Source organism: Orbilia oligospora (assembly GCF_000225545.1).
Source record: "Orbilia oligospora ATCC 24927 unplaced genomic scaffold scaffold00091, whole genome shotgun sequence".
Lineage (NCBI taxonomy): Eukaryota > Fungi > Ascomycota > Orbiliomycetes > Orbiliales > Orbiliaceae > Orbilia > Orbilia oligospora.
The window spans coordinates 244,854-267,365 of NW_011645648.1; the positions used below are offsets into that span (position 1 = coordinate 244,854).

At 42.6% G+C, this 22,512-nt stretch overlaps 8 protein-coding genes across 8 annotated transcripts; 6 read left to right on the top strand and 2 right to left on the bottom strand.

Annotated features, from left to right (window-relative positions):
* Positions 1-972: 972 nt before the first annotated feature.
* Positions 973-2,500, bottom strand: AOL_s00091g68 (uncharacterized protein; the record flags this gene model as incomplete). The annotated part of the gene is made up of 3 exons (XM_011125826.1): positions 973-1,065; positions 1,130-2,341; positions 2,420-2,500. The coding sequence occupies 3 exons, from the start codon at positions 2,498-2,500 to the stop codon at positions 973-975; spliced, it is 1,386 nt and encodes a 461-aa protein (XP_011124128.1).
* A 3,362-nt stretch (positions 2,501-5,862) lies between these two features.
* Positions 5,863-6,141, top strand: AOL_s00091g69 (uncharacterized protein; the record flags this gene model as incomplete). The annotated part of the gene is made up of 1 exon (XM_011125827.1): positions 5,863-6,141. One exon carries the CDS (start codon positions 5,863-5,865, stop codon positions 6,139-6,141), a length of 279 nt encoding a protein of 92 aa, XP_011124129.1.
* A 231-nt stretch (positions 6,142-6,372) lies between these two features.
* Positions 6,373-6,717, top strand: AOL_s00091g70 (uncharacterized protein; the record flags this gene model as incomplete). The annotated part of the gene is made up of 1 exon (XM_011125828.1): positions 6,373-6,717. One exon carries the CDS (start codon positions 6,373-6,375, stop codon positions 6,715-6,717), a length of 345 nt encoding a protein of 114 aa, XP_011124130.1.
* Positions 6,718-9,412: 2,695 nt separating this feature from the next.
* On the top strand, positions 9,413-10,967 carry AOL_s00091g71 (uncharacterized protein; the record flags this gene model as incomplete). Its single annotated transcript, XM_011125829.1, has 4 exons — positions 9,413-9,549; positions 9,645-9,898; positions 10,028-10,456; positions 10,516-10,967. 4 exons carry the CDS (start codon positions 9,413-9,415, stop codon positions 10,965-10,967), a joined length of 1,272 nt encoding a protein of 423 aa, XP_011124131.1.
* A 2,798-nt stretch (positions 10,968-13,765) lies between these two features.
* AOL_s00091g72 (uncharacterized protein) lies at positions 13,766-14,059 on the top strand (the record flags this gene model as incomplete). Its single annotated transcript, XM_011125830.1, has 1 exon — positions 13,766-14,059. One exon carries the CDS (start codon positions 13,766-13,768, stop codon positions 14,057-14,059), a length of 294 nt encoding a protein of 97 aa, XP_011124132.1.
* Positions 14,060-15,388: 1,329 nt separating this feature from the next.
* AOL_s00091g73 (uncharacterized protein) lies at positions 15,389-16,150 on the top strand (the record flags this gene model as incomplete). The annotated part of the gene is made up of 1 exon (XM_011125831.1): positions 15,389-16,150. One exon carries the CDS (start codon positions 15,389-15,391, stop codon positions 16,148-16,150), a length of 762 nt encoding a protein of 253 aa, XP_011124133.1.
* A 238-nt stretch (positions 16,151-16,388) lies between these two features.
* AOL_s00091g74 (uncharacterized protein) lies at positions 16,389-17,358 on the top strand (the record flags this gene model as incomplete). Its single annotated transcript, XM_011125832.1, has 2 exons — positions 16,389-16,914; positions 17,072-17,358. The coding sequence occupies 2 exons, from the start codon at positions 16,389-16,391 to the stop codon at positions 17,356-17,358; spliced, it is 813 nt and encodes a 270-aa protein (XP_011124134.1).
* A 987-nt stretch (positions 17,359-18,345) lies between these two features.
* Positions 18,346-19,323, bottom strand: AOL_s00091g75 (uncharacterized protein; the record flags this gene model as incomplete). The annotated part of the gene is made up of 1 exon (XM_011125833.1): positions 18,346-19,323. One exon carries the CDS (start codon positions 19,321-19,323, stop codon positions 18,346-18,348), a length of 978 nt encoding a protein of 325 aa, XP_011124135.1.
* Positions 19,324-22,512: the final 3,189 nt, after the last annotated feature.

Sequence of the window (22,512 nt, forward strand, 5' to 3'; positions counted from 1 at the left end):
CTGACGTTCCACCCACGTGCCAGCGGAAACTAGCACGGTTTCGTAAGGCAGAGCAATCATTGAGTATGCCAGATAAAGTTGAGCATGTGCTCAAACCTACCTGGTAAACGGCGTCCCAGGAGCTCCGGCCATGCCACCACATCCTTGCTGGCATAGGCATACTTTTTCGCTAGCTTCCTCAAACTAGCAGCGGAAGGATGTTGGCTGGCCAAAACGAAATTACAGTGTTCATGGAGAAGAGTTTTGTGAAGAGTAATCAATGCTTGTCACTGATCATTATTCAAGTGAAGCGTGCCTTTGACGCCCGTTGAAGCAGCCGCCTGCTTAGATGCAACAGCATAATGAGCTAAAAACAGATATCCAGGCAGCTGCAGTACTGATACAGCCAATTATCATTGCGGGGTATTCCGTGTTCGGAGGAGCCACTTGTTGCCGAACCTAACCACAAGTGAATAGATGACAATTCCTTTGCACTAATTCTTTCTATTCATCTTATATTATAGAGTAAAATCACATCGAGCTCTGTTGTATATATATTTCGATTGGGTCTTTCCCTAACCTCACTCTACAAGGGTTGACTGTAATGGAAAATATATTGTACACACATAGTCATGTTCGGACGACTTCAATAAACTCGTGGCCTTCACGACAATGTGTCATATGGCTTGGACATTAGCGGCGGAAGATTTGATTTGCCCTTACAAAGATAAGGCTGAGAAACCATTGACTAGTTTTAGGGTAGTTTAGTGCTTATTTCTATCTCAGGAAAAGAAAACACCGCCGTGAGATAAGCAAGTGAGTAAGGGGATGCTTTCCGATAACGACGCTTCTAGTACGAAAACATAGTACAACAAAGACCGCCCAAGTAAAACACCCAACGGAATGATAAATAGCAATTGTTATGAGAATATTTAAAAGGCTGATTATGTCTGTAACGCAGTTTTGCGTCTATTCAGAATTCGGTGAAGAGAATTAAGCGGGTTGGGCGGGAATGATGGGTTCTGGAATCCGGGTAACCTGAGCGCCAGCACGGGCGATCCTTGCACCAGTAGAATCATTAACGAACTGTAAAACACGCCGATGGTTAGCCTTAAAAAGATCAAAACTGTGTGTCTCTGGAAAGACTTACGGAAATATCCTTGTTCTCCTGTTGTGCTTGCTTCCAAACTTCAACCTCGCATCCACCGCGAATAACACCAACTCTCATGGTTGAGAGCAAGTTGTGCGCGGCGTTCGAATGATTGTAAATACCGCCATTGAACATGGCAGTGGCGTCTTTTCCGATGCCAGAATTTATCATAGCCCCGCCACCGGGGTGGTCTTTGATAAAGTCACCAACATCGTGGATGACACCAGCGACCGCGATGAGTGCTTTTCCGTTGCGAGCTTGCTCCTGAAAGTCTTCAAACTCGATGATTGGAAGTTGGCCAAGAGGGATACCCCAATCGAGTTTGGCACGGATTCGATCCAGTTTCTTTTGCATCTGTTGAAGTCGACCTTTCTCGATCTCGTTAGACTTGAACTGTTTGAGGTCATAAGCAAGACCAAGCTGTTTCCAGGTCCAAATGGCCCATTTCGTGGGGTCGTATTGGAACCATTCGATGGCGTTTCGGTAGTCACTAGGGAATTCGTGATGGAAATTGTGATAACCTTCTCCGAGGGTCACAAGCGCGGTGAGTACGTGATCTCGTGGAGAGTTTATGTCGTCGAAAGGTTGATCTCCAAGCCAATGAGCCAATGAATTAACGCAGAAGGTAGCTTGTTGAACAAAAAAAATTCTGAGAATGCCGGCGTAGATGAAACCACCTTTCCAGTCCCCCCAGCCTAAACCGGCAACCGACATTGGGAAGATCAAGGACATTAAGGCAACAACAGGAATGTAGTGCTTATGTTGCCAGATCACCAACGGGTCCTCGTTGAGATCGGTGATATCGGTCCGACCGATCCGTTTTGGGTTCTGCTTCATGAGCATCCATCCGATATGGGAATAAAGAAGACCTTTCCGAACGGAATAAGGGTCCTTGTCGGTGTCAGTGTAACGGTGATGTGCACGATGCCCGCGAGCCCACCATTTAATGGAACCCTCGACAGCACCGGCGCCGACGGCTGCAAGGTAGATCTTCAATGGCATGGTTGCAGAGTAAGACGTATGGGCCCACAATCGGTGGTAACCAGCGGTAATGCCGATGCCGGTGTTGAAATAATAGATGATGGCCCAGATAGCTGTCTTTGTCTGCAACGGGGTAAACCAGGCCCAGTAGCACCCGATCAACGGGATTATAACGACAAAGTATACGTTGAGCCAGTCCGCATACTTCCACCAGTTTCTCCATGTCATCGGCTAGGGGATACGTTTGTTAGTTCCGACTGTGTTTTATTGAGCCCAGCTTAGAGAAGGTGAAAAATTGGAGGAACGTACAAGCTCTGTGATATGGGGTCTCTCAGAGGTCCTGGTCCGGCTGGTCTTTGAGTGAGAGGAAGGCGCCGAAAGGGTTCCCATTGTTTTGATTTGAAGTTGAAGACCCCAAAGGTTAGACGGAAGGGTACAGTCGATTGCTGGAGAAAGAAGGCTGGAACTTTGTAAGAGATGGTGGAACAAAAAAGAGTAAAATAAGATAAACCAGATAAATACAAAGCTCAGAGCCAGGGACCATTTTATATGCACGGCAGTGAAGAATAGAGTTTTGAAATTTTAAAATTTGGTATGTGCGCGCAGTGTCAGCGGTTCAGGAGCTGGCAAGCTGGCTGCGGCTAGCTGTCCGCACAGCTACAACAGCGCTTCGAAGGGGGTACTTTGTGGAGTGTTGGGTTGAGATGTTGGGGAGCAGGTGTGGCAGTTGCCTGTTCTGGACGCCAGGCGGACGCTGATTGGCTGGCCAGGTTCCCAACTACCACGCCAGATTTGAAGCCATAACCAACAGCAGCCAAACGCTTATGCACAGAAATAATAACACTCATGTTTATCACTGAATCCGCACAATCTTTCCTGTATGCTTACCTACTTCAGCGCCCATCCTATTCTGCCCTGTATTACGTGACCGATAGGTCGGTATAGACCATATCACCATATCATATACTGACACAACGATAGGGACTATATCAAGATGTCACTCGTACTTACATAAAGAAACATCATGTATTTAGTTCAGTCGTTTTCACCCTGAATAAATGACGGTCTTTTCTCACATCCCCATCGGTCAGCTCAAGGACAATATTGACTAGATCTCTACTCTTATTGTTGTTATAATATTCATTAAATTCAAGATAGTTGTAATTATAGAGCTAAATATTTATATTAAAACTCTCAGTATTACAGCTCCAGTATGGCTGATTATTATCCAAAGCCTCAACTTCTTTAATGAGGTTGTTAAAATATTCAAGAATAAACAAACTTCTGGATGTTAAGATAATTTGGTTGGTTATTTATTTATTAAAATATCTTCAAATACCTTTTTTTTTAAAAAAAAATTCTTTATTTGCAGCTATATTAAACAGAGTTGGTATGTTATTAGTAACATTTGATGCCTACTTTTTGATATTAATTACGTTTATATATAATGTCGGCAATTAATATATAGAACTTATTGGGTTATTAAATGAATTATTGGTGGATAATAATACTATACTAATATTTTGGTTAACATACAAGTCATTCGGTTGTGCAGTATCGGGGTTTAGCAACCTTACTATCTCATTGCTGAAAGACAATATAGCGTGGTTCAATTAGATTGATCCTTCATACTGGATTCTGATGGAGAGTGTTCTTTCAACTACACCGAATTTATAGAGTAGGGAAATGAATTATTATCAGTTGAGGGGTTTCTTTTAGTTTTTTGAATTTAAATGTGAATGTGAATGTGAATTTGAATTTGAAGTTAAGGCAGTTTTGCGAATCAGTGACAGCTCCAGTGACGTGTGCAGAAATTGAGGAATAGGAAGAAGGTAAATAGAACAACCCTGGAGTTGGGGGCCTGGCCGCTATGATTGTGGAATATATTGCGCGCATGTTCCAATATTTACCTACATCAAAGAACGCTGCAGTGCCGTAGCCACTTATCCGTAGATGAGCTCTAACTTCAGGATGGGAGCACTAGGATAGACACGATAAGAACACCCAACTACCGAGAAGCCAGGTTAAAACTATGCTATCAATCAAAATTTGAGACGAATATCATTTTTCAGAGCTAAACTTGCGCATAACAGGATATCCTATTCGGCAGCGCGGTCTAGATTGATGTGCGTCCAATTGCGTCCTATCCATCATGCGCATAGTTATATTTTAAATAATAGGGTTTTGCGACAACTTATGATGTGTCATCTCTGGCTTTTACATCTGCTCAAGGCGTTCTTTCGCGGATTCCTTCGCCTCGTCGGAAACTCTTGAATTGCCGATAGAACTATTTTGATACTGAACTAAACATAGGTGTTTGGTGGATATTTTAGAGATATCCCAGGACCTGGCGTGTTTAAGATTTGAGCGATGCCTCCTGAACACTGCTCAGATAGGGCTATATAGTATTGAGTATTATTCCAGTAATGCAAATTATCGCGTCCGTTAATTTAGTAACAAATATATGCAAGTCTACACTGTAACATAATATCAATAGAAAAACAGAAATAATTCAGGATAGCGTGCGAACACTCTATAAAAGTAAAATCCAAAATTCAGTGTCATATCTATCTTTCGTTCAATTCTAAATACAAGAGAGAATCCCTAGTATCTGGATTGTAAACTCAAGTTAAAGTGATTTTCAGGATACGCCAGATTCTATTTTGTTGATTAACAGAATATGGATATATGATGCCCTCTATTGTCATATTGCTCTAGGTTCTAAGTAATAGGAAAATAAATAAAATTGAATATTTCAACTCCCCAAACCCGTTTTCATCATAACACCAGACACAAAAAAACCCCTACATATCAGTACAATGCAATTACACAATCGCACCATCACCCAACAACCACTCCAAAATCCAGCAGCTAAACCAACTTTACAAGCCTAGCTTTTGTCACAATTTAAGATTCAAACCTCTTTACTTAAAGACTCAGTATTAGTTTTGTTTTTTAAAGAAAGTAAATTCTCCAAAGGTAAACTTCTTTTTCTCTTACTGAAGTGTTGTAAAAACTAGTGCTTGGTAAGGTTTGTTCAGGGAGACTTGTTGGACTTGTTCTGTAACTAGAGCGGTTGCAAGGGGCGATGCAACGATTGTGGGTTGGGTTTTGAATCGAAGCTTATGTGTACCCTTGACATGATATGCAGTTGTGCTAGAACCGCCTCTGCCGACACTTCTATCCATCGAGAATAAGATTTAAGGAGGATTGGAAAATCTTTTCTGGTCAGATTTTGTTTTGTAATTTATCGAAGGATGTTGATGACGTAAGCTGTATCACAAACCGCTCAAGTTGTTATGCCAATCGTTGCCATTCTATGCTGCTGTCTATGCTAGCTGCCTATTCTGAGTTTATGTACGAAGAATTCAGATATGAGCTCTCTATAGACAAAGCGGGCTGTAAATATGGAGCTGAGCAATCAATTGTGTTATAGCCTTCTTGAGGCGACCGGCCATTGGCAGTATTTATGGCCTTCTATTCATTTTTAAGCCTCGAAATAAAAGTTGCATGATCAATCGCTGTGTAATCCCTGCGTATCGTGAAACGTTGAAGGCGAAGACTACGGCTGTGCATCTTCGTATGGTATGAGCTCAGAGATAATTCATTTCTTCAATTGACGGAAGGGGGGTTGGATGTCTATATAATATCATCAATCTGCCCACCTTTTCGGAAGTCTATTCTATTCTCTGAACCAGATCGACCGCTCTCAAGAACATTTAGCTTAACCTCAACTCAGTGCGGCACCAAATATGCCGTGGACGTTGGAGCCATATGGGGAGTTCCAAGTCGGCTGGAACTCAGTTCCGTTTGAGAGCTTAACGACCTTCGATATGCCAATGCTCCCAACGCATCGAGAAACTGCCACGACAGTAGGATTACCCTTTTATGAGCTGATTTTGGCGCCTACAGCACCTCAAAGCACCGCTCAAAACTTTGGAATAGAAGATGGGAGTTATATTTTGAACAGGATGTTACACGATCCCTTTTATGACACTAACATCAAACTTCTCAAACCCAGTGCAGCATAAACAAAGGGTATTAAAGTACTATTTTAATTTCTATCACTAAAAAATCTACTTAAAATTCCAACAGTTTTAATCGATACCAGTATGAACTTAGACTCAAAGATAACACCTACTATAAACGATATAATGTTATTGCGATCTATTCCCAAACCAAAAGATCGTCTATCATATATCCACGATGTACACAATAATACTACAATAAGATCCCAACCATCAGCTCTTATAAATGTCTATATGCTTAACAGCCCGAAAAATTTTAATTCAAAGAATATACCCGACCTTGAGATTAGCAAACTCCAATCACAAATAGAGTGTGTCGGTATTTTAATACCGGATAACAATAAGCAAACCAATTTATCGAAGGAAATCGAAACTGAAATTATACCTTATAAAGAGAAACCTACAACAAGTAAATTGGAATTTACAACAACGGATAGTGACAGTGAAGGGAGTACGTTAGATATCAGTAAAGTCGCCGGCACTGAAAGGGAGATGGCACCTGCACCCCAGATTTCTACCGGGGTTGGCGGCCAGAGATTGGAGCTAGTGAACCAACCCGAAACATCTCTATCGTCGTGACTGCTCACCAGTTGAGAAAGTTCTGGCGTGAAAAACTCGGCCGCAAACGGATATTATATTATGTACCGATCTACCAGCGCAAGGGAATCCGTTGGTCACTGCCTGTGTAGAAGTCCTGATCCTATATGCCAATATACCTTGATCCTATTAAATCCCAGTATGTCAATTCGAAGCTAGCTTTTTCTGGTATTAGCTACCCAGAGCTTCTATATACTAAGGGTAATGAATACCTCAACTTAGCTTCAACAGTATGTGCCTAGTCAATACACTCAATCCTTTTTTGTTAATATCAGGTATTTGATTTTACTTATGTAAAGAAATACGTGAATAATATATGTTTATAAAAATCATATAAAATGAAAATTATGACAGTATAATTAGAAATGCGGGGGTAATATCTGCCAAAACAAAAGCCATTTTGTTCAAAATTTAACACAGCAACATAATTGGCGGTTTGGTAGCCTAGTAGCGCCTGAATAGTCAACAACCTCTGCTGTGAGTTATTCAATCTACCCAATAATATTCATAAATATACCTTATATTACCGGAAGAAAAAGGAAAAAAAAAAAATCAGATCATATTCACACCAACCTAATGGGATGTGTTTGCAAAGATGCATATATGACATATTCATTCAAGTGGTTAAGTACATCCGGTAATAAAGTACAGATAATGGTCTTTGTTTGAAAGTTCCTTATATACGTGTATATAATCCTTAGGCGATTCAAAGTAGATAAATTATAAACAGAATTTTTAAATGTAAATATGCTATTACAGCTTGCAAAAAAACTAAATACCTTTTCAACCGAGCTTGAGGCCGCTAAAAAAAAATGTATATATAAAACATCTATACAGATAATATCAACCATCTACCAAAAAACACTACAAAACCCACAAACTAAAATCAAATATTTATTCAGTAGTATAATTCTTTGGTTGTTTATGTATTATTCCTCCACTTGCGCATAGGTAAACTGAGGTGATGCAAAAATTCTGAGAACGAGGAGAGTCGTTCTTTCCAATCTCAAACGGATCGTAGTTAGAAGCCCTAACATCTCTTCGCAAAATCCCTAGTATTCATCACCAACGTCGTTGATGTCTCCATAGATACTTGTGAGCATCTCGCTGACGCGGTCACGATATGCGGTTAAATATCGATGGCTCTCTGGTCGGCGGGTTTCAAGGCGGTATAGGGGATCCTCGACCTTATGGAAACGAATTCGTTGAATGATATGATACTTCTGAATTGTTGCGGCGAATTTGTGAGGAGAAGATGATAATGATTACTTTGCTTCTTTGAGGAATTCATAATAATTCGTGAGGAGATCGTAGTGAGTATTTGCTATGTTCCCCCATATATCGGGAGTAAGGAAGGGTGTAACTTTTAGCCAATTTCGAAGGTTGGTGCATACCCCTTCTACAGTGCGGATTTCGTGATATATCTATCGCCTACGGACCGGATATAAGGCTACGATGGGGCGCTGGTGCTTGAAATCTTAAGGCGTTTGCTCGTTTATAAGATATTAATTTGTGAGAAGGAAAATGCAGGCATGGCCTTTGATAATCAATGCATACCCATACATATACGTCGTGCAACATTGCATGCATCATAGTGTCTGGAAATTCAAGTACATGTCCAAAAATATGCCGCGTGAGAAATGCAGCATTCGCAACACATCCCAAAATGCCACCTGACAGAAAAAGAAACCCTGCCCCCAACACGAGCTAACGAAAGCTGCAACAGTCTCGAGAGTCTGTGCTAATTTGATTTCTATGAAGGGGAACGTATGATAGAATAATAATTATTGAGGCGAGTTTGGTGGAGCGCGAAGAGTATCGCCTAGGGGCTTGCAGTCGGTGGGGGTTCCTGGCATTTTTTTGGCACAGTAAATTGTATATTTCAAAAGAATGGGTAGAACCACAATCAAACTTTTTTTTATTTTTTTTTTATAGCAAGGGCAACGTCCGAAAACTGTCTCTCAAAGATCGTCCACGAACCTGTAATCATACCGGAGAGGGTGGGCTTCTGAGAAGATACCTCTATGTGGGGCTTCACTCGTCAACTATGTCTCACTCTCATTCCGCTTGAAAGCAACCGATTTGACGAAGGACGCTAAACGGTTGACGCCAAGCTATCCGTCCTTCGCAAGAGCGTTTGACGAATGATGCACATGCACAGCCATCTCGTCAACTTGTTGGGCCCATAGCCCGCGAGAGCTTCTCATACGTACCTCCAATCCACAATCATAGACATGCGGGGTACTTTGAACGCTTTCGATATGCGGGTAGTGCCTTATCGTGCTACAGCATGTTATACCCGGGTAACAATGTTCCTTCTACTTGTGTATATTACCTTCTAGTTTTTAAATCATATAACCATCCTTTTCTCTTCGAGCTTGCGGGTCAAGAGCTTGAGGTTAGCCCTTTTCAGCACCAAACTAATAATCAGTGGGAAGGCTTTGTTGACAAGAGCCTACTTCTATACTAAGAGAAGCTGAGGACGGTTGAGTACTTGGGATTGTACTTCGACGGATTATGCCGAGAGTGGTGATATCACTCATATGCTTCCACAACACCTACCTTCCCGTTGATTTTATACTTCAGCGGCTCCTACAATCAAACATCACCATCCCTCCGGAATCCACCGAAACCGCGCCCCTTGAAAATATTCCGATAGTCTATTACCTACATCAATATGCGGGCAAAAGTACAGAACGTGCTACAATGTTGGCTCTATGATGCCTTTTACCAGCATATTCCAGCCGACAGCCTAAAACTAAGAAACTTGTCGAAGAAGTTCGCAAAACTATACGACCAGAAACGCTCAAAAGCGTAGAATTCCTGCTAATAGAAAAAATGATACGGGATGATCTTGGGTAAGAGAATTAACTCGACTGATTCTGGAGAGCTGCTAACCACCTCGATAGACAAAGGAAATACCGCGTCCCACCCACGCCAAGTGATCCGGCTGTGAAGAAGCTCTTTCCACACTGGAGCCTTTGGCATCGTGACGGTCCTCCACCAGCTACTTCAGCAATCCAAAACGCTCCGAAACCGCAAGCTGTCACAGTTCCCCAAATTCAAGCGACACAATCGACCGTCCAGTCAGAAATCCTTCGACCTGCTCAGGGGCCATCTCAAATTCAAGGGCTAGAAGCATTTACTATGGACGCAGCTACCGGTAGCCAGAATCCTGGGAAGGCAGAAATATCGAAATCTCGCAGGATGAAGACACATTCATTCAGACAGACCAGGATGCACCCCGCGTTCATCCCCTAGAAGTAAAGACATAATCTAACTAACTATGCAGCTTATCATACGAGGGCCATCGAAATCGACTCTAAGATTACCGGCCAGCCATCAACACGGCCTGAAATCCAGATCGAAGGAGGCTGGAAGATGTCAACGAAAAAATTGATTAATACCTCGACGCAGCTGTTTGACAGGCCTCCAGACAGTGACGCGAATGACCATACCCCCGCTGAACCTATTATATCTCCTGCCCCGCTCTTCACGTCGGATACTATCCGCGTTGATCCCAGCATTGATGATGCGCCAGCAAGCAGCCTCCAGTTCGCTACATTCGCCAAGCTTCAAAGCGAAAGTCTGAAGTTGAACTTTCGATCTGATGAGGAACTTGACGACGATATAGTCTTTCTCAACACCAACACACCATTTACCACCTTCATCTGCGGGTTGCAAGGGTCCGGGAAATCTCATTCTCTGTCTGTCATCATGGGTATGAGTTCTCACGCTTCAGATCATTGTCCAGAACTTCGTACTAAATTTGGCATACAGAGAACTGTGTTATCCAAAACCCAGCCGTCGGGATACTTCACCGTCCCCTAGCTGGAGTGGTTTTCTACTTCTCCCCATTCACACCTCTCGATGTTGGAAAACCCTGCGAGATAGCGTATCTAGCTGTACCCTCTTTTAGTCCAACTACTTCGGCCCCACCTCAACAGAACTGTACAAGAAAAGTAACAATATTAATATCCCGCTCTAATCTTTCCAACATGCAACAGGTCTATAGAAAGATTCCTAGCGTCACAGTGTACCCACTTCTTTTGAAGGCCAGTCAACTCACCACCAAAACCATGCTGTACCCCATGTCTATTCAAGAAGATAATACGGCTCTTTATTTGCAAATAATCACCCGCATTTTGAAAAATATGGCAGCAAATAACAGCTTCAATTATGAAAAATTCAAGGCCCAGCTTGCTCTTGAATCTTTCACTTCAGCTCAATAGATATTTCCTAATCTCAAACTCAAACTTCTAAAATCTTTCTTTGGTACAAAAAAAAATCCAAACCCTTTCAATACTTTCAAAGGATCCATCACAATAGTTGATCTTACCTACTCATTCATCAATTCTAAAACTGCATACGTTTTCTTTTCCATCTGCCTTGATTTGTTTTGCTCTATTTTAAGCACAATAAGTAAAATTGTCACATTAGATAAAGTTCATAAAGTATAGTATATATTGCTCCCCATCTAACGCCTAATTTAACTTTTATAATAATTCATGTCCTAATCAGCTTCTTCCCAACAGTTCGCTAATTCAGTCATTCAGAATATTCGTTTTTAAAAGTACCTTAGCATTTGTATAATTATTAATATTTAAAATCTATACATTCATTTAAAATTACTTGAACTATCTTTTTTTATTATTATATACTATTTCAATAGTCTTTAATGGTTTAATATATTCCATAAACACGTCAATTTCTACAATACTACTAAATTTAGTAATTCTGCTGAAGACTATAAAATGGATAGGAATGCGGCCAATACATTTAAGCAAATTATGTGTTTAAACGCTGGGTAAATGTTTATATATTACCCTCGCCTTATGATAGTTGATTATTGAGGGGATTTTAAAAAAATCGTAGTACTTGGCACCAAATTGATTAAACTTCAGGTAAGGAAGAGATTTACTCTGGATGGAGGTGTTACCAAAACCGTCTTTTGATAAGTTTATTGCAAGGTTACTTTTATCCGTGTATTTTTTGTTGGTTTATTTATTCTATCTCTGTTAGCGGTGCTGAATGCGTGTATCTGATATGCCTAAAGTTTGTCTGGACTCCAAATGTACATCTCCATTTCGTCTGTTCACAATAACATTAAACTTGAGTTGCTAGTTGGAAATACCACAACTGGTGGCTGAGCGTTGGCCAGAAGGCAACTCTCACGATTGGAGAGATCTACCGATTTGGATATTACTTAATCGACTGAGAAAGCTGATTTGCATGACTATCGTTCTTTAATCACTATGTTGGTTAGAATTTTGTTTAGCGATGTAGATGATATAAGGGAAATATGGAAAAGTTTATGCCCGGGATGTTATGGATATTTTATAGCTTGAAGAAGGGTGTTAACGCATCTAGAATATCTTGGAATTCCGGTATTACAATAATTTATGCCGGTGTTTGTGGGAAGTAGCTCTGTATATAACATAATATGTCTACATCTTCACTGCTTAATCTTGAATGGTATACCATATCCTATTTTATTTAAAATCTGAATAATTTGCAGATATTAATTAATGGATATTATTGGCATTGTATTTGTTAGATTTATTTCCTTTTCCTAATTTGGGAGTGGTGGGCCCGGCTGGTGTGGTATTGCTAATAAAATGCAGAAATCCAGTATAAACATAATGGTAATAGTACGGAAAATATTGGAGTTTAAGCATAATATGAGGCCTGAAAGTTAAATGATTCTTTTGTTGCAATTGTACCTAATTCTTCATATAAAAAATGTATTGGAAACCGTGGACCCAATCGACAAACACGGTGGCGTATTGGTACAAGAGCGATGTTGCCAAATCGTGGGTATTTTCTAATAGGGTATTTTTTTTTGTTCCCCCTGCCTGCGAACGAAAGGGTATTGTTGTTTAATGAACTGCGGGCCCTCTTCGAGGTCCGTTTTTTACAATTGCGTATTAGTGTACTAGATTGTAATAAGAAAGCAGATATAACACTAGTATTAAAGCAGTAAGTAAAAAAATTTTCAGAAACAGAAAGAGGGGGACAAATTATATTTACAATATTATACTAATAAAGATGTATACGCAATTATTACAATATCTTGGTTTTTTAAATTTTATAATTTATTCGCTTCCATTTTTTTAGCCTCTTTAATAGGTAGATCCGAATGTTCCAAGGATGGCCCATATTTTCTTGGGCGGTCCCCTCTGTGCTCGATAAGCCCACCAGCGGAATTTCTGAGTCGGAGATTGTTGTTTTTGAAAGAAGTATTTTTGCATACTCTTACCACATATTTTTTCAAAATCAGAATAGTCACAAATCCCTCAAATGGTGAGACAATAACCTGCTTTCATAATTTTAGCTACCTCTATGTTAAAGTGAAGAACATTATATTTTGAATTAAATAATTTCTGATCTATGTATTCCTCATCACCTGATTTCCGGACGTGATTAGACTGTAGTAAATTTTCGGATACCTTCTAAGCTTTTGAATTACAAAACCATTACATTGCATGCGTTTTATAGGTTCAGTTATGCGAGCACTTAGTCGTAAAGCGTGGGTCGTGTTCGTACCCCGGATATCTGTACTCCGGACAACGTACTGCGATCTTAAGATATAACTCGCGGTTTGTCGGATAAATGAGGGTCAGATAGTAAATTGTTTATTGCAGTTAGTATGAAATAGAGCAAAGCAACTGCAGGCATTTCGTTTTTTCGAATCTATACCAAGTCTCGTGACGAAGAGGGATGCCCCAGCATTGGTCGGGGCTGCATGCGGTGTGTCAAAGTCTTCGCCTGGCCGGAAACGGCATTCTATATATATGCCTTTCTCGTCATTTAGGCGCAAGCAAATCACTTGGAATATAAATATCCGAATCATGGAACAAACAAAACTGGGATAGAATTATAAAGCGTCTTTCAAGCGTATTGCTATCGAATATTGAATCAACCTTACAAAAGCTTTCAAGAGCTGTTGAGAAGCATGACGGAGAACGCAGGTGTACGTATATGTTCAGCAAGTAAAGTTATCGGTAACTAATTCCTTGAATAGGTCAATATGCTGTATCCGGGTCTTTTCGACGTACAACTCATTGTATTCAGCCAAAATCGAGGAACCAGCTTTAACTGGTCTCCGCCAAAGATCGACGTAATTCCAATAGACGAGAAATCCGTGCCCCTCGCATGCTTCGACTTGAAAGCTATGTCCCGAATGCCGGATTACAAGAGGAAACCAATCGGTGATTCTCTAAGGGTATTGAATGAGAAAGAATATCTAAAAGGATGTCAATGGGTTGTTGCAGGATTAGAATGCTGTGACGATGCAGTCTGTTTGGTTGTCAAACTGGTTTAGAATGGCGTAACAATTTCGAAATAAGGGCAGGGATATCATGACAGAGGCCATCATCGGTCGAAGAATGATATGAGACTGGTACCATTAGTGTATTATGTTTGCAACTTAACCTGAGAGGAATTGCTTAGTTATATTGCCTCGCGGTTCATCTGTCTTCAAATCCCAGGAAAATCCCTTGCACATGTGCATAACCGTGGGCCTCTTCTTGTTGTACTCTTTTTTCGATGATTCATATTAATGCCAAGCCATCATGTGGTTGCAATGTCTAAATTACAGCCGAGGTGCCCATGTTTCTTTTGTACCCTATATATGCTTTATTCCTTCTCTTCCCAGAATACCAAAAAGACACAGGCCCCGCCATTTCTAACTTACGGATACTTCTGCCCGCAGACATGCAGCGCTCAATTACGAGGAGAGATATTGCCGTTATAGGCGCTCTCAACATGGGCATGCTTTTCACCTCGAACCGGCCCCTATTTCTTCCTGTAATACAGATGTTATCCAATGCGAGGCGAACCTCAGTGCCGCTTTCGATACCCGAGTTGCCTTCCATGGTGCCGTAGGAGGGGATGAATATGGAGAGCAGCTTAAGGAATATTTAGCAGCTGGTGGTATTGATGTATCATCTAAAGTAGATATGCTCCCGATGAACCTGGTGGGATTTGCTGCGTAGTAATTAATGCAGTAGCTGGCGAGAGTAGTAATATTGCATACCAAGGTGCGAGTATGAACTGGCAGCCGAGCGAAGCTTTGATAGGTAACTTACGCAGCGGCAAGAAACCTGATCTCATAATTCTTCATCTCGATACTTCGATAAAACCCAGGTATGAGTTGTTAGAATCAAGCACTGATTTTTGATCTTGGCACAAAAACCAGCACTGATTTCAAGCATTCCAACCACTTAATTTTCTTAAAAAAGTATACCCTCTTGTCTGTGTCCGACCTCCGTCTTGTTTGCGGTGGGCCTCGTTTCTCAGCTTAGCCGTATCAAGCGCGTGATGACGCTCCCGCGCCAATTGCCTCTACTAGTCCTTTCTCTGTTCGATTCAAATTCAAGAGCTTTCTGATATCGCCTTTGATGAAAATCCCATTCGTGCTAGTGTGATTCACGCTTTATGGGTTGTGGTGGTTATCCAAATTAAGGATGGTTAGGAGATTATGACGCTATCATTGTCATATATAGCCCTAACGCCATGGAGTTTCTTCTGCATGAACGACAAAAACCAAATATTGAAACCATCTGTCGTTTACTACTTATCGCCTGCTGTCGTCGACCTCCACCCTGCACGGCTTGCATGAGAGTTCCCCTCTTTACAAGTAAATACGCAAATGGATTCAAAACATCCAGATTCTGGAAACCCACCCATCGATATGGCCGATATTAACGCAGAGCGGGGCGACGACCCTTTAGAGGTCATAACGATCGGTCAGCTAAAGGCTTCCTTTACCATTGAGGAGGCTGCTCCGTCACTGGAACATCCCGGTTCGCCGATGAAACGGAAGTTCAGTCTCGCTTCGCAAAGCGGGTTTTCGTCGGCTTCGAATAGAGATCTCGGCATCTGTAGGCTCGCAGAACCTGTTTTTCGACTCGATATAACGAAACAACTGAGGTCCAGGAACTCCAGTCCCGAGAAACAAGGTATAAGGTCTAAGTCAAGGAATAGCAGCCCTGATAAACAATCCGTAAGCGCAAGGACTACGGTATCTCAAGGAACTAATTCGATTTCTTTAAAGCGATCAGCTATGGCGGAATATAGTCCAGCGTTCGTCTTTTGTCATAATAATCGTCTCGCTTCCGGGAATATTCCCAAGGCGGTTCTAGATTTCAAAAAACGCATTAGTTCGGCAGGGCTACATAATCCAGGGCACTACTTCGTTCCTCGCAGCTTTGAAAGCCTACCACGGCATCTTGCATACACACGGCTTGCAGCCGGTACCTGCGGTTTTTTGTTGTGGAGGTTTTATCCGAATTTTTTCTGCTGCACTTCACTGTTACAGAATTCGGTTTGGCCCCGCCAAGCTACTCGTCTCCACGTTCTTCTCATGCGAGTCTGCGGGATGCCTAATGTGGTAAATCCAACATTCGGATGATACTCAGGGTGCAGGCCGCTGCAGATGTATGGCCATGGGAAGCTCTCAGGTACCTCATTCATGAGCATGTGGGGAGGCAAAACAGGGATTGTGTTTGTCACGCCAAGACATACCCAGTAACCTTACTTTCTCTCCTCCCCCCCTGGATTCGTCGACGGTTACTTCCAAATTCGTTTCCACGATTCTTAAGTATTTTAGCTTCTATAGCCTCGAGGCTTAACTTAGCTGGATATTCAGCATGATCTGCTTTATTAAGAGCCCGCTTCTTGCCGCAGTCTTGGCATCCATCACAACCCTAACCTCCCGAGTTACCGCCCAAGTGGCCCCCCCAGATACCGACAACGAATCCATCAACTTCGGAAGCGCATCAGACTTCCAAAGCTTCATATCCACCAGCTCCTGCGTAATCTGCTGCTTCCAACGGTACCCTAATGTCCGGTGCACCGGTTTCAACCAATTAACAAATGTAGTCGACTGTAGCGTTAATTCGTGTTTATGCGACGGCAATATCAGGAGCAGGGCCACCGATCATTTGTCAACTTGCGTCGAGTTTAGTTGTTTTGAGGATACAAGGGGTATACCCGGCGCCATCAGCGTGTTTGATGGGTATTGTAGTCAATATCTTGCGAACGATAGGGGTGGGGTTACGGGTACGAGTGGAGGAAGCGGTGCCGTTGCACCGGAGACGGTGACGGTTGTGGAGACACGGACGGTGCCGGTGAGGACTACTGAGAGTTCGACGACGAGTACGGCGGAGAATGAAAGTAGGTACATTTCATTTTAACTTATCATCAATCCATCCATCTATTTATTCAATTCAATTCAGAGATGATTACGGGTAGCTATATGATTGTCAAAAGAAACAGAAACCTACAAAAAAATGTGCTAATCTGATGATCCTAATTCATTAATATAACCCAGCCAAAACCATCACAACTTTCGTCACCCCTAGCAATGAAGCTTCGAACGAAGAAACCGAGAAGAATACGGTAACTATAACCACGACTGCAACTACTGCCGCTTCGACAAATGCCTCCACGGGAGGAGGAGGCCGTCTGTCAGAGTCTGGGAAGATCGGAGTGGGGCTGGGAATCGGCATTGGTGTACCTGTATTCGCGATTTTGGTTTATTTGGCTTACCACTTCGGGAGATTGCCACCTGCGGCACCTGAGATGTTGGAGCCGATTCAGGGATCGTATGTTGGTTGAGGGGGAACTCCAGCTGAACTTTGGGAAGTAAAAACCTGCAACGTTGAAGAGTTGGTGATATAGGTACTTATAGGGTATGTCCCCACATCGTTGAGTTTTAACTTACATTCCATTCGACTTTTGGGTCAGGCCTTCGATGATGCGATTTCTCAACTCATCATCAATATGCCCTTCCATTGGTGTTCTTTTCTGGTACCTGCTAATTTCCGCGTTGATGTACTTCCTAATATCACCTACTTTTGCGCTAAGCTCGATCTTGTCCATTTTTTTAAACGCTTCATTGATATCCTCTGGGTGGGGTCGGCCGGTTGTGAAAATCCTAGCTCCAGTGTCAGCTAGCTTTTGAAGTATTCCTAGTACATCCGATCTTTGTGACCTACTAATGCTACTGGAGGGGTGTGGAAATTTTGAAAGCTTCAGCTAGTGTTACGTGGCATTTCTGAATGCTGATGAAACAGCCGCCTGGTCTAGCTTATGAGGTTTACGGGTTATTAGAAATTTAATCCAAGTTTTAGATCAAATGATGCCTGAATTTTAGAGTTCAAGTGCGATTTGACTAATAATAATTTGTACGTAGATGATTATTCAAACTTGGGGGGCCTTTTTTTTTTTCTTTTACTGAAAACAGCGCCTTTATGCAGACGGACATGTAATACTGGTGAGCCACTACCTAGATATGGGATCTAGTAGTAGCGCCAGGGAGATGTAGGAACCTTAGTAGGATGTAAGTTAGTATCATATGGCATTTTCTATGATGAAGAATCGCTTTTTTTGCGGCTAAAAATATATCGAGAGTCCTCGTAATTGACAAGATAAGGAAATGAATCGGAAGACGAAAACGCGGATTACAACAGTCGATAATTGTTTAGATAAAGACAATTGTGAATGATAGGGGCGCAATTTTGAAGGAGTAAAGGAAAGGCCGAAAAATTTCAAGCCATCTCTCATTTAAGAAATATTGTAACTGACTGAAAATGAAGTCACAATCTAATAATCCGACGTCTCAACAATTGACCAAGATCCCCTTTGACAACGTCCTACCCTACAGCCCTCACAGAGCGACTTTATATGCGGTCTTGTCGGCTTGAAGGGCACTGCCACTTCGTCAACCTTCTCGTCTCTCCAAATCTTCAGCCTACGTATCACTCTCTCAACATAGATGTCCTGATCTATCGTCACGATCCCTAGTGACTTGCATCTGATGCATCGTTGGTTGAATACCTTCGCGTTATACGCAATTTCGTCGTCGGAAAGCTCGTACTTGCGAATAACAGTAGAGACGATACCACTCTCCCATTCGTGCTTACACCCCTCCCTCGAGCATTCGAATTTTCCGACAATGTTGGTCAACCATTCATGGACGCCGTCTCTGTCAGGCTTTTCAAAAAGAACACCTGAAACTCGTTGGGCGATTAAGTCGTGGTACTCTGGAAAATGATACCAACGCCTGGGAGGCTCTCTGGCTGACCTCGAAGCCGCGTCATCTGAAGCGCTGGGCCCTAGAGGCCGTGCCGCGATCGAGGTAACAGCCTTACTGTCTGAAGGAGTGTTGGTTGGTTCCTGTTCCGGTTCCGATGCTGGAGCTTGATTACTTATTGATGCTGCTTTCTTAGCGGCGCTTCGGCGACATCGTTCCTGGTTAATTAAATATCTTTGACGTCGGGTATGGTTTGCCATTTTTAGTCCATTCAACGTGGTCTTGCTCATCCCTTGAAGCTCTTGTTGGAAGATTTCATCCGTGTCACCAGCGTTGGTGCTTGTGGGATTCTGGTCCTGGGTCTGCGAGCCAACAGACGAGCCGTTATTGGATGGGATTGCAGTAGGCAGGGCTGAGACATCGGGCAAACAGTTGGGAGGACTAGGGACAAGTTGATGAATCGCATGTTTCGACGGGCGGGGTAGAGAGCTTCTTAGAGCGGTGAGGGAAGATTTCAAAGCCGGTAGGTTGACTACTTGTGAAGGCATCATTAAAGCAGTTAATAGTCGTCAGTCCCAAAGGCTAAATCCCATAATTACTTACCTAGATATAAGTAGCTCGATGGTCGTCCAACCGTTCCACGAAGCAGCAGTCGCGAATAAATCATGTCTGAAGTCTAACTGTAGACCAAATATGCGGGCGCTTGTTCGTGGCAGACGCACTGTTTGTCCAATGCAGATTTAGGTACGGAGTTAATCTAAAATATCGGTGACAATTTGAGCGGGTTTGTCTACTACTTCAATTAATATGTCAAATATGATTATATGGGGTTGATTTCATCCCGTTCACCCTGTAAATGGATGTATCATGGGTTCTTTTGAGGTCGCAGCAGCGGAATGTGCGTTTGGGGTAGTTGCCAGAAGGTCCTTAATTTTTGAGAATTTTGAGCAATCACACACGGAAGCTCTTGGAATTGCGTTTTCGATCTCAATGTCTTTGCAATCGCTGTGCCACCTTAACCTTAACGCTGAAGGACCCAGCAGGTTTCTGATAGCCTCGTCGCGTCGGTGTCATTGTTACATTTCCATTGTCGCTAAAGGCAGCTAGTGCCAGGTATAACCGTTGAGATCTGTGCTACCAGAGTACGCGGGTATCAGTGGGCCGGAACAATCCGATGTGATACAATGACTGATGCATAATGAAACTTGACTTCAGGCACTCTTTGGCTATCTCCTGGAGGCGTAATATCATCGCCAGGATGGACGAGACGCAAAAACTCTCGTTTAGTACATCCCTTTTTTAGGGTACGCGGCTCGATACTAGGCTGACTATATTCGGGATAGGCAGGAGAGATACTTGGAGCTTGCTTTGAAGTTTCTCATGGATGAGTCGAAAGTTTCAGCCTCAAGTCAAGTTTTATTGGGATGGTCTAAGTCGGGGTATCATGGAATACAACTAATTGCCTATACTAGCTTAAATTATATTGCGGGGAAACTTCTTGAGAAAGAGGACTCGAATACCAAGGACCATAATGGTCAGACGCCACTGTTTTATGCCATAGATGGGAGGGTACCCCAAAGGTGGTGGAGCTGCTGCTTAACAATGGTGCCCAACCAGATCTAGGGGATTTCTGACTACGCGGATAGCCATAAGAATAAAAAATGGCAGCAATATGCCGTTCGCTGGCGTTTCGTTCCAAGATGTCAATCCCTCAAACTCGTCAGAGTAGTTTGTGATGAGGCTTTGAATGGATTTGGTAGAGAGGCTTGCGACGGGTGCCGTGGCAGAGTTTGTGACGAGGTGTTGTGAAAGGGTTCTGTGATACGGCAAAGCAAAATTCCGCAGCATGTGAAATAACCGAGAGCAGAGCCGCAAGGTCAGGTCACAAAGTATTGATACAACATGTGAACAGACGAATTTGGCTATGTTGACGAAGAGGTGCTGATGTAACCTCAGCAAAAACTCTGTGAATGCACAAGATTATTTTTTATGGGCACTTGCCAGACAGATTCACACTTCGTGGCGCCGGGACAAACAAGGCTGCAAAGTTATATTCAGACTGTGTGTAACTTGCCAGATGCGGGCCGGACCTTTATTGGGTAACTCTCAGACAGCCGAGTGAGACAAGCCACCAAGACAAGCGTTGTATTTCAAATGGCCTAAGGTTCTATTTCCAGGGGCTATCACTTTTGTGACTCCAATCCTTTCAGGTGTATTGCCAGTATCGCTAACCCATAATATACTGACAGAACCACGACTTACAAGCGTTGTAATATACACACTTTTCGGACCGAGCTCTGGCTGATAGAGAGTGAGCTAACTGACTTGGAAATCATATAGGAGACCTGGGCGAGGTGTAACAAAGATCATTCCTGTTAACCAGTCTGTTAACAGGGCGGAACAGGGCGGAACACTTGACATATAGTCTGGTACACAAGGCACTGATTCAGGCACCCTCCCTTTTGGTACTTAAGTTTGTAGAAGTCTCGCGTTTCATCTTTCAAGGTGTGAGCCACAAGTAATGGCAGCAAAGGGGCCCGGAAAAGGTAGTAACCTCATAATTCCAGACACAAAAACCAAGACGGAGACGAAAAAGAATTGTCGAAATGAAATAGGACAGCGGGGCCCCAAATGGTAGGTATTAAAAAGAGGGTGTCTTGGAAGTCTAAAATAAACTCTTCAGCTCATATGGAAGCCTAAAGAAAATCCCTCAACTCCTCATAAAAATTACAAATGGGTAAAGAATTGGGTGCATTCTTATTCTGGGTGAGTTTCTTTGTGTTCTTGTGGTATTCATCTAACAGTATAGCTGTCATACTCATGGCCCACCAGCTGCTCGTATTTCCGCCCTAAGCCCATTATGTTGCATCCTCGTTACATGTGAGAGAGCAAGATGGTGTGAGAAAGGGGGTTTATATGTCGTGCAAAACTTGTGATGGAAAGGAGACATTATCGACACGAAAATATTGGACCTGAAGGGGATATCCAGGAGTCTTATGCCCGGCTACTTATAGCCTCTACCCAAAAACTAACCTTCCTGTTATATGTTCTTGTGTTGTTGCGTGTTGGAAAACGTCCAACCGAACAAGCAAGCGCCAAGAATGGTTTCGGAACGAAACACAGCCAATGTGAATCATCGGGGCGAACGCCAGAATCTTCCCCGCGAATGAGAAGGAGCCGACATTGCTTTGGGCGACGGGCGCTGCCAATAGCCACCACCTGTTATCTAACCCTGGAAAATGCTTTTTGTTCGAAACATTCAGCATGCGGATAAGGGTGTTTTTGTTGTTGGATAGCCGCCTCTTGGCAATGGATGTGCCAGCTTCTGTGAACAAGGCAGGTTACGAGCCACACAAACAAACAGACATTGGAAAGATATTTTGTCAAACACAACTGATTGCATATGCTAACAACCGACAAAGCTTCTGCATGTGGCCTAGCATGAAGGACGACAAGATAAGGCGGTCTAATCAAAGTCTAGTCTGAAAACAGTAGGTAAAGATAATAGGGTGGAAAGAGCTGGAAAACAGTCTGCTAACAACTTTGCAGACCAATCCAACTAGATCTTTGCGAATTGCATGAACTTCATGACAATGCTGCCAACACCAACGATATAGCACGATGGAGAAGAAAACAGAAAGAAACAAAGTTAACATGACTAAGAATCAGTGTATCAGAATTGCATACAGTTTGGGATGCCGGCTTATTCGAGACTGGTGCTGTTTTATTCTCATGGG